The sequence below is a fragment of the Procambarus clarkii genome, chromosome 21, assembly GCF_040958095.1.
Source record: "Procambarus clarkii isolate CNS0578487 chromosome 21, FALCON_Pclarkii_2.0, whole genome shotgun sequence".
In the NCBI taxonomy this organism is placed as follows: domain Eukaryota; kingdom Metazoa; phylum Arthropoda; class Malacostraca; order Decapoda; family Cambaridae; genus Procambarus; species Procambarus clarkii.
The window spans coordinates 15878899-15893564 of record NC_091170.1 but is presented as its reverse complement, the minus strand read 5'-3'; the positions used below and the strand labels follow the sequence as shown (position 1 = coordinate 15893564).

At 42.4% G+C, this 14666-nt stretch overlaps 1 protein-coding gene across 1 annotated transcript; it reads left to right on the top strand.

The window, feature by feature from the left end:
- The first annotated feature begins 355 nt into the window (after positions 1-355).
- On the top strand, positions 356-1339 carry LOC138367104 (keratin-associated protein 16-1-like). Its single transcript, XM_069328509.1, has one exon. It carries the CDS (start codon positions 356-358, stop codon positions 1337-1339), a length of 984 nt encoding a protein of 327 aa, XP_069184610.1.
- The last annotated feature ends 13327 nt before the right edge of the window (positions 1340-14666 follow it).

Here is a 14666-nt window from a genome sequence, read left to right as displayed (position 1 = left end):
CCCACCCCACAGTAAGCCCCCACCCCCACAGTAAGCCCCCACCCCACAGTAAGCCCCCACCCCCACATTAAGCTCCCACCCCCACAGTAAGCCCCCACCCCCACAGTAAGCCACCACCCTACAGTATGCCCCCACCCACAGTAAGCCCCCACCCCACAGTAAGCCCCCACCCCCCCAGTAACCCCCCCCCCACAGTAACCTCCAGTCCCAAGTCACTTTCTGGTAATAACTACCAGCAAGAAGCCCCTCCACATTATTCCAGGAGCTGGGGCCATAAACCATACAGGATTATACTCGTAAGTCAAGCTGTCACCATGGAGGAGTTAGGAAGCCCTCCTGAGCTTGTTTAAAGTTCATGAACCAGCCATATCGTGTGCTGGTCCCAAGCTCTGGACCAGCCAGTGTGCTTGTCTCAAGCTCTGGACCAGCCAGTGTGCTGGTCTCACGCTCTGGACCAGCCAGTGTGCTGGTCTCAAGCTCTGGACCAGCCAGTGTGCTGGTCTCAAGCTCTGGACCAGCCAGTGTGCTGGTCTCAAGCTCTGGACCAGCCAGTTGGTGTGCTGGTCTCAAGCTCTGGACCAGCCAAATGGTGTGCTGGTCTCAAGCTCTGGACCAGCCAGTGTGCTGGTCTCAAGCTCTGGACCAGCCAGTGTGCTTGTCCCAAGCTCTGGACCAGCCAGTGTGCTGGTCTCAAGCTCTGGACCAGCCAGTGTGCTGGTCTCAAGCTCTGGACCAGCCAATGTGCTTGTCTCAAGCTCTGGACCAGCCAGTGTGCTGGTCTCAAGGTCTGGACCAGCCAGTGTGCTTGTCTCAAGCTCTGGACCAGCCAGTGTGCTGGTCTCAAGCTCTGGACCAGCCAATGTGCTTGTCTCAAGCTCTGGACCAGCCAATGTGCTGGTCTCAAGGTCTGGACCAGCCAGTGTGCTGGTCTCAAGCTCTGGACCAGCCAGTTGGTGTGCTGGTCTCAAGCTCTGGACCAGCCAGTGTGCTTGTCTCAAGCTTTGGACCAGCCAGTGTGCTGGTCTCAAGCTGTGGACCAGCCAGTGTGCTGGTCTCAAGCTCTGGACTAGCCAATGTGCTTGTCTCAAGCTCTGGACCAGCCAATGTGCTGGTCTCAAGGTCTGGACCAGCCAATGTGCTGGTCTCAAGGTCTGGACCAGCCAGTGTGCTGGTCTCAAGCTCTGGACCAGCCAGTTGGTGTGCTGGTCTCAAGCTCTGGACCAGCCAGTGTGCTGGTCTCAAGCTCTGGACCAGCCAGTGTGCTAGTCTCAAGGTCTCGACTAGCCAGTGTGCTGGTCTCAAGGTCTGGACCAGCCAGTGTGCTAATCTCAAGGTCTGAACCAGCTAGTGTGCTAATCTCAAGGTCTGAACCAGCTAGTGTGCTGGTCTCAAGGTCTGGACCTGCCAGTGTGCTGGTCTCAAGGTCTGGACCAGCCAGTGTGCTGGTCTCAAGGTCTGGACCAGCCAGTGTGCTGGTCTCAAGGTCTGGACCAGCCATTGTGCTAGTCTCAAGGTCTGGACCAGCCAGTGTGCTTGTCTCAAGGTCTGGACCAGCCAGTGTGCTTGTCTCAAGGTCTGGACCAGCCAGTGTGCTAGTCTCAAGGTCTGGACCAGCCAGTGTGCTGGTCTCAAGGTCTAAACCAGCCAGTGTGCTAGTTGTCAAGGTCTTGACCAGCCAGTGTGCTGGGCTCATGGTCTGGACCAGCCAGTGTGCTGGGCTCATGGTCTGGACCAGCCAGTGTGCTGGTCTCAAGGTCAGGACCAGCCAGTGTGCTGGTCTCAAGGTCTGGACCAGCCAGTGTGCTGGTCTTAAGGTCTGGACCAGCCAGTGTGCTTGTCTCAAGGTCTGGACCAGCCACTGTGTTAGTCTCAAGGTCTTGACCAGCCAGTGTGCTGATCTCATGGTCTGGACCTGCCAGTGTGCTGGTCTCAAGGTCAGGACCAGCCAGTGTGCTGGTCTCAAGGTCTGGACCAGCCAGTGTGCTGGTCTTAAGGTCTGGACCAGCCAGTGTGCTAGTCTCAAGGTCTTGTGTGAATATAGTTCGCCTGCCAACACACAGCGCCAGTAATTGTATCAACAACTTGAGTGAAGGAAATATTTGGCCTTGTATCGCTTGGCCAACCACCCGGTCAAGTAGAGGGATGAAGAGACCAATCACAGTGCCACGTAGAGGGATGAAGAGACCAATCACAGTGCCACGTAGGTGGATGAAGAGACCAATCACAGTGCCACGTAGGTGGATGAAGAGACCAACAACAGTGCCACGTAGGAAGATGAAGAGACCAATCACAGTGCCACGTAGGGGGATGAAGGGACCAATCACAGTGCCACGTAGGGGGGATGAAGGGACCAATCACAGTGCCACGTAGGGGGATGAAGAGACCAATCACAGTACCACGTAGGGGGATGAAGAGACCAATCACAGTGCCACGTAGGGGAATGAAGAGACCAATCACAGTGCCACGTAGGGGGATGAAGAGACCAATCAATGTGCCACGTAGGGGGATGAAGAGACCAATCACAGTGCCACGTAGGGGGATGAAGAGACCAATCATAGTGCCACGTAGGGGGATGAAGAGACCAATCACAGTGCCACGTAGGGGGATGAAGAGACCAATCACAGTGCCACGTAGGGGGATGAAGGGACCAGTCACAGTGCCACGTAGGGGGATGAAGGGACCAATCACAGTGCCACGTAGGGGGATGAAGGGACCAATCATAGTGCCACGTAAGGGGGTGAAAAGACCAATCATAGTGCCACGTAGGGGGTGAAGAGACCAATCACAGTGCCAAGTAAGGGGATGAAGGGACCAATCACAGTGCCAAATAAGGGGGATGAAAGGACCAATCACAGTGCCAAATAAGGGGGATGAAGAGACCAATCACAGTGCCACGTAGGGGGATGAAGGGACCAATCACAGTGCCAAATAAGGGGATGAAGGGATCAATCACGGTGCCAAGTTAGAGGATAAAGGGACCAATCACAGCGCCATGTAAGGGGATAAAAGGACCAATCACAGTGCCAAGTAAGGGGGGAATAACAGGACCAATCACAGTGCCAAGTTAGGAGGGATGAAAGGACCAATCACAGTGCCAAGTAAGGGGATGAAGGAACCAATCACAGTGCCAAGTAAGGGGATGAAGGGACTAATCACAGTGCCAAGTAAGGGGATGAAGGGACCAATCACAGTGCCAAGTAAGGGGATGAAGGAACCAATCACAGTGCCAAGTAAGGGGATGAAGGGACTAATCACAGTGCCAAGTAAGGGGATGAAGGAACCAATCACAGTGCCAAGTAAGGGGATGAAGGAACCAATCACAGTGCCAAGTAAGGGGATGAAGGAACCAATCACAGTGCCAAGTAAGGGGATGAAGGGAGCAATCACAGTGCCAAGGAAGGGGATGAGCGCGCCAATCACGTTTATCTTAATAAAAATAAAAAACTTGTTTATTTTTAAGAAACATTTTTCTCTGTTATTAGATCAAAATGTGTATTCCTGCTGACATTCTTGCCGACATTCTTGCCAACATTTTTGCTGATATTCTTGCCGACACCGATGTCTTCAGGAGATGAATTGAGAAGGGCAAGGGAATTATCAGGGGGAAAGGGGCAAGCAATTACGACTATATAACACTGGGAAGGGGTCAGGATAAAGATCAGGGATGGGACGGAAGTATGGAGTGGTGTCCAACCACTTGTACGGTCGGGGATTGAACACTGACCTGCATGAAGTGAGACCGTCGCTCTACCGTCCAGCCCAAGTGGTTGGACACCATTCCTGAATAGAGAATATAAATACAATTCACCTAAGATACCGCGGTGACCATTATTAAAAGTTACAACCTGCATTTACAGTCAATTCCTATTGCTACATCACTTTGGAAAACGAGTGAGGAAAGTGGATGTTATTTGACATAAATCTTCAATGACTCATGGAATTACTACTCCTTTGACTTCTGATAATGACAAACAAATATCATTACACTAACTCCTGTAATTACTAACTAAGCCTAGAGGAAATATCGAGAGCAAGGGGGAAATACTGAGAATACAGACTGAATAGGTATCTTGTTGTGGACTGTAGTGTCATCATTGTGAAAACAATTTCTGATTTTAAATATCGGTGCAATACTAGAGGAGAAAACCATCACTGGTTTCAGTACTGTACTGGAACTACAAATGTGGGTATTGGTCTGTGTTTCAGTACTGTACTGGAACTACAAGTACTGGTATTGGTCTGTGTTTCAGTACTGTACTGGAACTACAAGTACTGGTATTGGTCTGTGTTTCAGTACTGTACTGGAACTACAAGTACTGGTATTGGTCTGTGTTTCAGTACTGTACTAGAACTACAGTGAGAAGTTAGTGCTTGAAGTCACTAACTTGAAGTCACTCAAAGAAGTTAGTGAGTGGATGTTAAGAGCGATTAGTATCAACAGTGTGTCGAGAAATGTTGCACGATTACTGCAGTGCCATTAATGCATAGTTGGGACACTTACTTCAGAACCACTGGGCTTGTGAGGGGTGGTGTTCTTCTCTCTGAGGAAGATGGCAGGAGTTGTGGAGTCGTTGGGGGAAATAAAGACTTTAAACAGTTAGTACATAGCAGCCTAGTTATAAATAAACAAAGAAAAGAATACCTCCGAATAGGAATAGCATAGATTACGTAATCAATAACATGCAATCTCGTTCCGGTGGCGAATATCAAAGGAATTTTCACAATAGGAATACTGAACAGAAAATTTACAAAGAAAGTTTTGAAATAAAAATAAAAACCTTGAAACGTAATAAAAGGAGCAGACATGAACATAGAAATATCACGTTCACGTTGCTAGATGTGTACTGTACAGAGAGTAGAAATATACGAAAATGATATTAAATACATTTTTTTGCTCTGAAAAACTATCCACAATGGTATCTGAAGGGCATAATTGCACCAACAGAAACATGGATGAATATAGAAAACAGTGAACTATTGTTCACTGTTAAACTGTTGTTCATATATAAAACCGCAATATAAATTAATTCACATTAACAGACAGGCTTTCCTGGATTCTTGAAGAATGGTACGATCTAAGTTAGGTCTTGTGTTGCAAATTTAACAATTTAAATTTAATAATGCAAGCAGAGTACCATCATTGTGAAGGGATGCTAATGTGGTGCAGGTTTTTTAAAAGATTTAAACATCACTTGCATTAAACTATCCTCCAAATACCTTAATGTCTATTGAAAGAAAATTAATTACATCGATAGTAGCAAAAGTCTCCGATTTACATTCTGAAAGGCATAAATTACAACGTCTTAGTTCAACAAATTTAAGCTCACAATTTCCAAGTGCATATCAAGACGTTGACAGCGAATCATCATTTTATATCTAGATTTTAGCGAAGATTTTGATACTGCGCCTCATCTGACTCAATGGAAAATTAGTGCCGCATGGTATTGAAGGTTTTATACTAAGTGGGATTAGTGCGCACTTATTTCATAGAGAGCACAGTTACCATAGATGGAGTTTGGGGAGCGAAGAATACAGTCCTGCAGGTCTCCGTCCTGTGGTTGGTATTTACCATATATATAAACCATTTAGACAGGATCGAACGCAATATTTAATCATTTTCAGACGGTATAGAAGTACAATGAGACAAAAATTCATAAGAAAACTCAAAATCATTCCAAGACCATTCAGATATATTTTAAAAGCGAACAAAATATTAGTAGATGGAGTTTAATACCGAATATTTCGAATTCTGAGATTAGACAATAATTAAGAAATTTACCAGAGAGTCAATTTAGGTGATTTAAATTGTTTCTTACTAAAATTACGACAATAATTATTTATAACAAACAAGTGAAAAATGAAAACATAAACATTTCCAAAAAAACTATTAATTCTCCCTCAAGCTAACTATAACAGAAGTAAAAATTAAATTGAAGTTCAAAATTATCTAAAAAAAAATAGAAAGAATTTTGTATTGCCTCCTAATTAATATTTAAGGGTTCCCAAGCGCCAACAAATATATATACAGACAACGTATGAGAGCTTTAGTGCTCATACAAGTTGTGATCTATAGCTATATGATCACATGTGATATATGATCACATGTAATATATATTCACATGTGATATATGATCACATGTGATATATGATCACATGTAATATATGATCACATGTAATATATGATCACATGTAATATATGATCACATGTGATATATGATCACATGTTATATATGATCACATGTGATATATGATCACATGTAATATATGATCACATGTAATATATGATCACATGTGATATATGATCACATGTTATATATGATCACATGTGATATATGATCACATGTAATATATGATCACATGTGATATATGATCACATGTAATATATGATCACATGTTATATATGATCACATGTGATATATGATCACATGTTATATATGATCACATGTAATATATGATCACATGTGATATATGATCACATGTTATATATGATCACATGTGATATATGATCACATGTGATATATGATCACATGTAATATATGATCACATGTAATATATGATCACATGTGATATATGATCACATGTAATATATGATCACATGTTATATATGATCACATGTGATATATGATCACATGTTATATATGATCACATGTGATATATGATCACATGTGATATATGATCACATGTGATATATGATCACATGTGATATATGATCACATGTGATATATGATCACATGTGATATATGATCACATGTGATATATGATCACATGTTATATATGATCACATGTGATATATGATCACATGTGATATATGATCACATGTGATATATGATCACATGTGATATATGATGACATGTTATATAGCTTGTGAGCTATAGTGATCAACACGGCCCCATACACATGAACCCCACATTACCCTCACCGTAAAACAATGTGACATCGTAAGATAATATGTCACCGTAAGACACCGTGTCACCGTTAGACACTGTGTCACAGTAAGACACTGTGTCACCATTAGACACTGTGTAACCCTAAGACTGTGTCACAGTAAGACAATGTGTCACCGTAAGACACTGTGTAACCCTAAGACTCTGTGTCACCGTAAGACACGTCACCCTAAGACTGTGTCACTGTAAGACAATGTGTCACTCTTATACAGTGTCACCGTTGGACATTGTGTAACTGTTAGACACTGTGTCACTGTAAGACACTGTGTCACCGTTAGACACTGTGTCACCGTAAGGCAATATATCACTGAAGACACGGTGTTACCGTAAAACAATTTGTCACCGTAAGACACTGTCATCATAAGACAATATGTCACCGTTAGACAATATGTCACTGTTAGACTCTGTTTCACCATAACACACTGTGTCACTGTAGGACACCGTGTTACTGTAAGACACTGTATCACTGCAAGGCACTGTGTCACCGTAAGACACTGTGTAATCATCAGACAACATGTCCATGTTAAATACTGTGTCACCGTAAAACAATTTGTCACTATAAGATACTGTGTCACCGTAAGACCCTATGTCATCGTAAGACACTGTGTCACTGTAAGACCTGTGTCACTGTAAGACACTGTGTTACCGTATGACAGTACGTCACCGTTAGACAATGTGTCACTGTAGGACACTGTGTCACTGTAAGACACTGTCTCCATAAGACAATATGTCACCGTTAGACAATGTGTCACAATAAAACACTGTGTCACTGTAGGACACTGTTTTTCCATAAGACAATGTGTCACCGTTAGACAGTGTGTCTCCGTAAGACACAGCATCACTAGAAGACACTGTGTCATTGTGAGACACTGTGTCAACGTAAGACACTGTGTCACGGTGTGACACTGTATCACCGTAAGACACTGTGTCACTGTTAAGCAATGTGTCACCGTTAGACACGGTGTCACCGTTAGTCACTGTGTCACCGTTAGATACTGTGTCACCCTAAGACACTGTGTCACTGTAAGACACTGTTTCATCGTTATACATTGTGTCACCGTAGACACTGTGTCACTGTAAGACACTGTGTCACTGTATGACACTGTGTCACCGTAAGACACTGTATCACCGTAAGACACTGTGTCACTGTAAGACACTGTAACTCGCATATTTAGCAGCTGTCAATAGTAACTCGTAAATTCACCAGCTGTCAATAGTAACTCGTGTATTTACCAGCTGTCAATAGTAACTCGTGTATTCACCAGCTGTCAATAGTAACTCGTGTATTTACCAGCTGTCAATAGTAACTCGTGTATTCACCAGCTGTCAATAGTAACTCATATATTCACCAGCTGTCAATAGTAACTCATATATTCACCAGCTGTCAATAGTAACTCATATATTCACCAGCTGTCAAAAGTAACACATATATTTACCAGCTGTCAATAGTAACTCGTGTATTTACCAGCTGTCAATAGTAACTCATATATTCACCAGCTGTCAATAGTAACTCATATATTCACCAGCTGTCAATAGTAACTCATATATTCACCAGCTGTCAATAGTAACTCATATATTCACCAGCTGTCAATAGTAACTCGTGTATTTACCAGCTGTCAATAGTAACTCGTGTATTCACCAGCTGTCAATAGTAACTCGTGTATTCACCAGCTGTCAATAGTAACTCATATATTCACCAGCTGTCAATAGTAACTCATATATTCACCAGCTGTCAATAGTAACTCATATATTCATCAGCTGTCAATAGTAACTCATATATTCACCAGCTGTCAATAGTAACTCGTGTATTTACCAGCTGTCAATAGTAACTCGTGTATTCACCAGCTGTCAATAGTAACTCGTGTATTCACCAGCTGTCAATAGTAACTCATATATTCACCAGCTGTCAATAGTAACTCATATATTCACCAGCTGTCAATAGTAACTCATATATTCACCAGCTGTCAATAGTAACTCATATATTCACCAGCTGTCAATAGTAACTCATATATTCACCAGCTGTCAATAGTAACACATATATTCACCAGCTGTCAATAGTAACTCATATATTCACCAGCTGTCAATAGTAACTCATATATTCACCAGCTGTCAATAGTAACTCATATATTCACCAGCTGTCAATAGTAACTCATATATTCATCAGCTGTCAATAGTAACTCATATATTCACCAGCTGTCAATAGTAACTCGTGTATTTACCAGCTGTCAATAGTAACTCGTGTATTCACCAGCTGTCAATAGTAACTCGTGTATTCACCAGCTGTCAATAGTAACTCATATATTCACCAGCTGTCAATAGTAACTCATATATTCACCAGCTGTCAATAGTAACTCATATATTCACCAGCTGTCAATAGTAACTCATATATTCACCAGCTGTCAATAGTAACTCATATATTCACCAGCTGTCAATAGTAACACATATATTCACCAGCTGTCAATAGTAACTCATATATTCACCAGCTGTCAATAGTAACTCATATATTCACCAGCTGTCAATAGTAACTCATATATTCACCAGCTGTCAATAGTAACACATATATTCACCAGCTGTCAATAGTAACTCATATATTCACCAGCTGTCAATAGTAACTCATATATTCACCAGCTGTCAATAGTAACACATATATTCACCAGCTGTCAATAGTAACTCATATATTCACCAGCTGTCAATAGTAACTCATATATTCACCAGCTGTCAATAGTAACTCATATATTCACCAGCTGTCAATAGTAACACATATATTCACCAGCTGTCAATAGTAACTCATATATTCACCAGCTGTCAATAGTAACTCATATATTCACCAGCTGTCAATAGTAACTCATATATTCACCAGCTGTCAATAGTAACTCATATATTCACCAGCTGTCAATAGTAACTCGTGTATTTACCAGCTGTCAATAGTAACTCGTGTATTCACCAGCTGTCAATAGTAACTCATATATTCACCAGCTGTCAATAGTAACTCATATATTCACCAGCTGTCAATAGTAACTCATATATTCACCAGCTGTCAAAAGTAACTCATATATTTACCAGCTGTCAATAGTAACTCGTGTATTTACCAGCTGTCAATAGTAACTCGTGTATTCACCAGCTGTCAATAGTAACTCATATATTCACCAGCTGTCAATAGTAACTCATATATTTACCAGCTGTCAATAGTAACTCGTGTATTTACCAGCTGTCAATAGTAACTCGTGTATTCACCAGCTGTCAATAGTAACTCATATATTCACCAGCTGTCAATAGTAACTCATATATTCACCAGCTGTCAATAGTAACTCATATATTCACCAGCTGTCAATAGTAACTCGTGTATTTACCAGCTGTCAATAGTAACTCGTGTATTCACCAGCTGTCAATAGTAACTCGTGTATTCACCAGCTGTCAATAGTAACTCATATATTCACCAGCTGTCAATAGTAACTCATATATTCACCAGCTGTCAATAGTAACTCATATATTCATCAGCTGTCAATAGTAACTCATATATTCACCAGCTGTCAATAGTAACTCGTGTATTTACCAGCTGTCAATAGTAACTCGTGTATTCACCAGCTGTCAATAGTAACTCGTGTATTCACCAGCTGTCAATAGTAACTCATATATTCACCAGCTGTCAATAGTAACTCATATATTCACCAGCCGTCAATAGTAACTCATATATTCACCAGCTGTCAATAGTAACTCATATATTCACCAGCTGTCAATAGTAACTCATATATTCACCAGCTGTCAATAGTAACACATATATTCACCAGCTGTCAATAGTAACTCATATATTCACCAGCTGTCAATAGTAACTCATATATTCACCAGCTGTCAATAGTAACTCATATATTCACCAGCTGTCAATAGTAACTCATATATTCATCAGCTGTCAATAGTAACTCATATATTCACCAGCTGTCAATAGTAACTCGTGTATTTACCAGCTGTCAATAGTAACTCGTGTATTCACCAGCTGTCAATAGTAACTCGTGTATTCATCAGCTGTCAATAGTAACTCATATATTCACCAGCTGTCAATAGTAACTCATATATTCACCAGCTGTCAATAGTAACTCATATATTCACCAGCTGTCAATAGTAACTCATATATTCACCAGCTGTCAATAGTAACTCATATATTCACCAGCTGTCAATAGTAACACATATATTCACCAGCTGTCAATAGTAACTCATATATTCACCAGCTGTCAATAGTAACTCATATATTCACCAGCTGTCAATAGTAACTCATATATTCACCAGCTGTCAATAGTAACACATATATTCACCAGCTGTCAATAGTAACTCATATATTCACCAGCTGTCAATAGTAACTCATATATTCACCAGCTGTCAATAGTAACTCATATATTCACCAGCTGTCAATAGTAACTCATATATTCACCAGCTGTCAATAGTAACTCATATATTCACCAGCTGTCAATAGTAACACATATATTCACCAGCTGTCAATAGTAACTCATATATTCACCAGCTGTCAATAGTAACTCATATATTCACCAGCTGTCAATAGTAACTCATATATTCACCAGCTGTCAATAGTAACTCATATATTCACCAGCTGTCAATAGTAACTCATATATTCACCAGCTGTCAATAGTAACTCATATATTCACCAGCTGTCAATAGTAACTCATATATTCACCAGCTGTCAATAGTAACTCATATATTCACCAGCTGTCAATAGTAACACATATATTCACCAGCTGTCAATAGTAACTCATATATTCACCAGCTGTCAATAGTAACTCATATATTCACCAGCTGTCAATAGTAACTCATATATTCACCAGCTGTCAATAGTAACTCATATATTCACCAGCTGTCAATAGTAACTCATATATTCACCAGCTGTCAATAGTAACTCATATATTCACCAGCTGTCAATAGTAACTCATATATTTACCAGCTGTCAATGCAACATTAACACTCACAAAGTTATTAAACAATATCTTTAATTTTTGGACAAAATATATATAATTTCCTAATGGTACACTGGTGACAGTTCCCGGTGGCTTCTTTGGTTACGCTCTCTGTCTGGTTCCCTGGCCCCAGGTCGAGCCCCGCTCCGTCTTACCTTAACAGTCTCGGTGCTGACCTTGTCTTAACAGTCTGGGTGTTGACCTTGTCTTAACAGTCTGGGTGTTGACCTTGTCTTAACAGTCTGGGTGTTGACCTTGTCTTAACAGTCTGGGTGTTGACCTTGTCTTAACAGTCTGGGTGTTGACCTTGTCTTAACAGTCTGGGTGATGACCTTGTCTTAACAGTCTGGGTGTTGACCTTGTCTTAACAGTCTGGGTGTTGACCTTGTCTTAACAGTCTGGGTGTTGACCTTGTCTTAACAGTCTGGGTGTTGACCTTGTCTTAACAGTCTGGGTGTTGACCTTGTCTTAACAGTCTGGGTGTTGACCTTGTCTTAACAGTCTGGGTGTTGACCTTGTCTTAACAGTCTGGGTGTTGACCTTGTCTTAACAGTCTGGGTGTTGACCTTGTCTTAACAGTCTGGGTGTTGACCTTGTCTTAACAGTCTCGGTGCTGACCTTGTCTTAACAGTCTGGGTGCTGACCTTGTCTTAACAGTCTGGGTGATGACCTTGTCTTAACAGTCTGGGTGTTGACCTTGTCTTAACAGTCTGGGTGTTTACCTTGTCTTAACAGTCTGGGTGATGACCTTGTCTTAACAGTCTCGGTGCTGACCTTGTCTTAACAGTCTGGGTGTTGACCTTGTCTTAACTGTCTGGGTGTTGACCTTGTCTTAACAGTCTGGGTGTTGACCTTGTCTTAACAGTCTGGGTGTTGACCTTGTCTTAACTGTCTGGGTGTTGACCTTGTCTTAACAGTCTGGGTGCTGACCTTGTCTTAACAGTCTGGGTGTTTACCTCGTCTTAACAGTCTGGGTGATGACCTTGTCTTAACTGTCTGGGTGTTGACCTTGTCTTAACAGTCTCGGTGCTGACCTTGTCTTAACTGTCTGGGTGTTGACCTTGTCTTAACAGTCTGGGTGTTGACCTTGTCTTAACAGTCTGGGTGTTGACCTTGTCTTAACAGTCTGGGTGTTTACCTTGTCTTAACAGTCTGGGTGATGACCTTGTCTTAACAGTCTGGGTGCTGACCTTGTCTTAACAGTCTGGGTGTTGACCTTGTCTTAACAGTCTGGGTGATGACCTTGTCTTAACAGTCTGGGTGCTGACCTTGTCTTAACAGTCTGGGTGTTGACCTTGTCTTAACAGTCTGGGTGTTGACCTTGTCTTAACAGTCAGGGTGCTGACCTTGTCTTAACAGTCAGGGTGTTGACCTTGTCTTAACAGTCTGGGTGTTGACCTTGTCTTAACAGTCTGGGTGTTGACCTTGTCTTAACAGTCAGGGTGTTGACCTTGTCTTAACAGTCAGGCTGCTGACCTTGTCTTAACAGTCTGGGTGTTGACCTTGTCTTAACAGTCTGGGTGTTGACCGTGTCATAACAGTCAGGGTGTTGACCTTGTCTTAACAGTCTGGGTGTTGACCTTGTCTTAACAGTCTGGGTGTTGACCTTGTCTTAACAGTCAGGGTGTTGACCTTGTCTTAACAGTCTGGGTGCTGACCTTGTCTTAACAGTCTGGGTGTTGACCTTGTCTTAACAGTCAGGGTGTTGACCTTGTCTTAACAGTCAGGCTGCTGACCTTGTCTTAACAGTCTGGGTGTTGACCTTGTCTTAACAGTTTGGGTGTTGACCGTGTCATAACAGTCAGGGTGTTGACCTTGTCTTAACAGTCTGGGTGTTGACCTTGTCTTAACAGTCTGGGTGGTGACCTTGTCTTAACAGTCTGGGTGATGACCTTGTCTTAACAGTCTGGGTGTTTACCTTGTCTTAACAGTCTGGGTGTTGACCTTGTCTTAACAGTCAGGGTGCTGACCTTGTCTTAACAGTCTGGGTGTTGACCTTGTCTTAACAGTCTGGGTGCTGACCTTGTCTTAACAGTCTGGGTGATGACCTTGTCTTAACAGTCTCGGTGCTGACTTTGTCTTAACTGCATGTGTGGGAGTTTTGACTGCATTAAGACTGTTGACCTTAGTAGCAGTCTTACTGTGTTCTCTTGTTCTCAGGTTTGCCTGGAGAACATTTGCCAGTTGTCCGGAGAACATTTGTCAGTTGCCAGTTGTCCGAAGAACATTTGCCAGTTGTCAGTTGTCCGGAGAACATTTGTCAGTTGTCCGGAGAACATTTGCCAGTTGCCAGTTGTCCGGAGAACATTTGTCAGTTGTCTGGAGAACATTTGCCAGTTGTCCGGAGAACATTTGCCAGTTGCCAGTTGTCCGGAGAACATTTGTCAGTTGCCAGTTGTCCGGAGAACAGTTGCCAGTTGCCAGTTGTCCGGAGAACATTTGTCAGTTGTCCGGAGAACATTTGTCAGTTGTCCGGAGAACATTTGCCAGTTGCCAGTTGTCCGGAGAACATTTGTCAGTTGCCAGTTGTCCGAAGAACATTTGCCAGTTGCCAGTTGTCCGGAGAACATTTGTCAGTTGTCCGGAGAACATTTGTCAGTTGTCCGGAGAACATTTGCCAGTTGCCAGTTGTCTGGAGAACATTTGCCAGTTGTCCGGAGAACATTTGCCAGTTGTCAGTTGTCCGGAGAACATTTGCCAGTTGCCAGTTGTCCAGAGAACAGTTGCCAGTTGCCAGTTGTCCGGAGAACAGTTGCCAGTT

Coding starts and splice junctions, on each gene's coding strand:
- LOC138367104 (XM_069328509.1), top strand. CDS start 356: ATGAACCAGCCATATCGTGTGCTGGTCCCAAGCTCTGGACCAGCCAGT.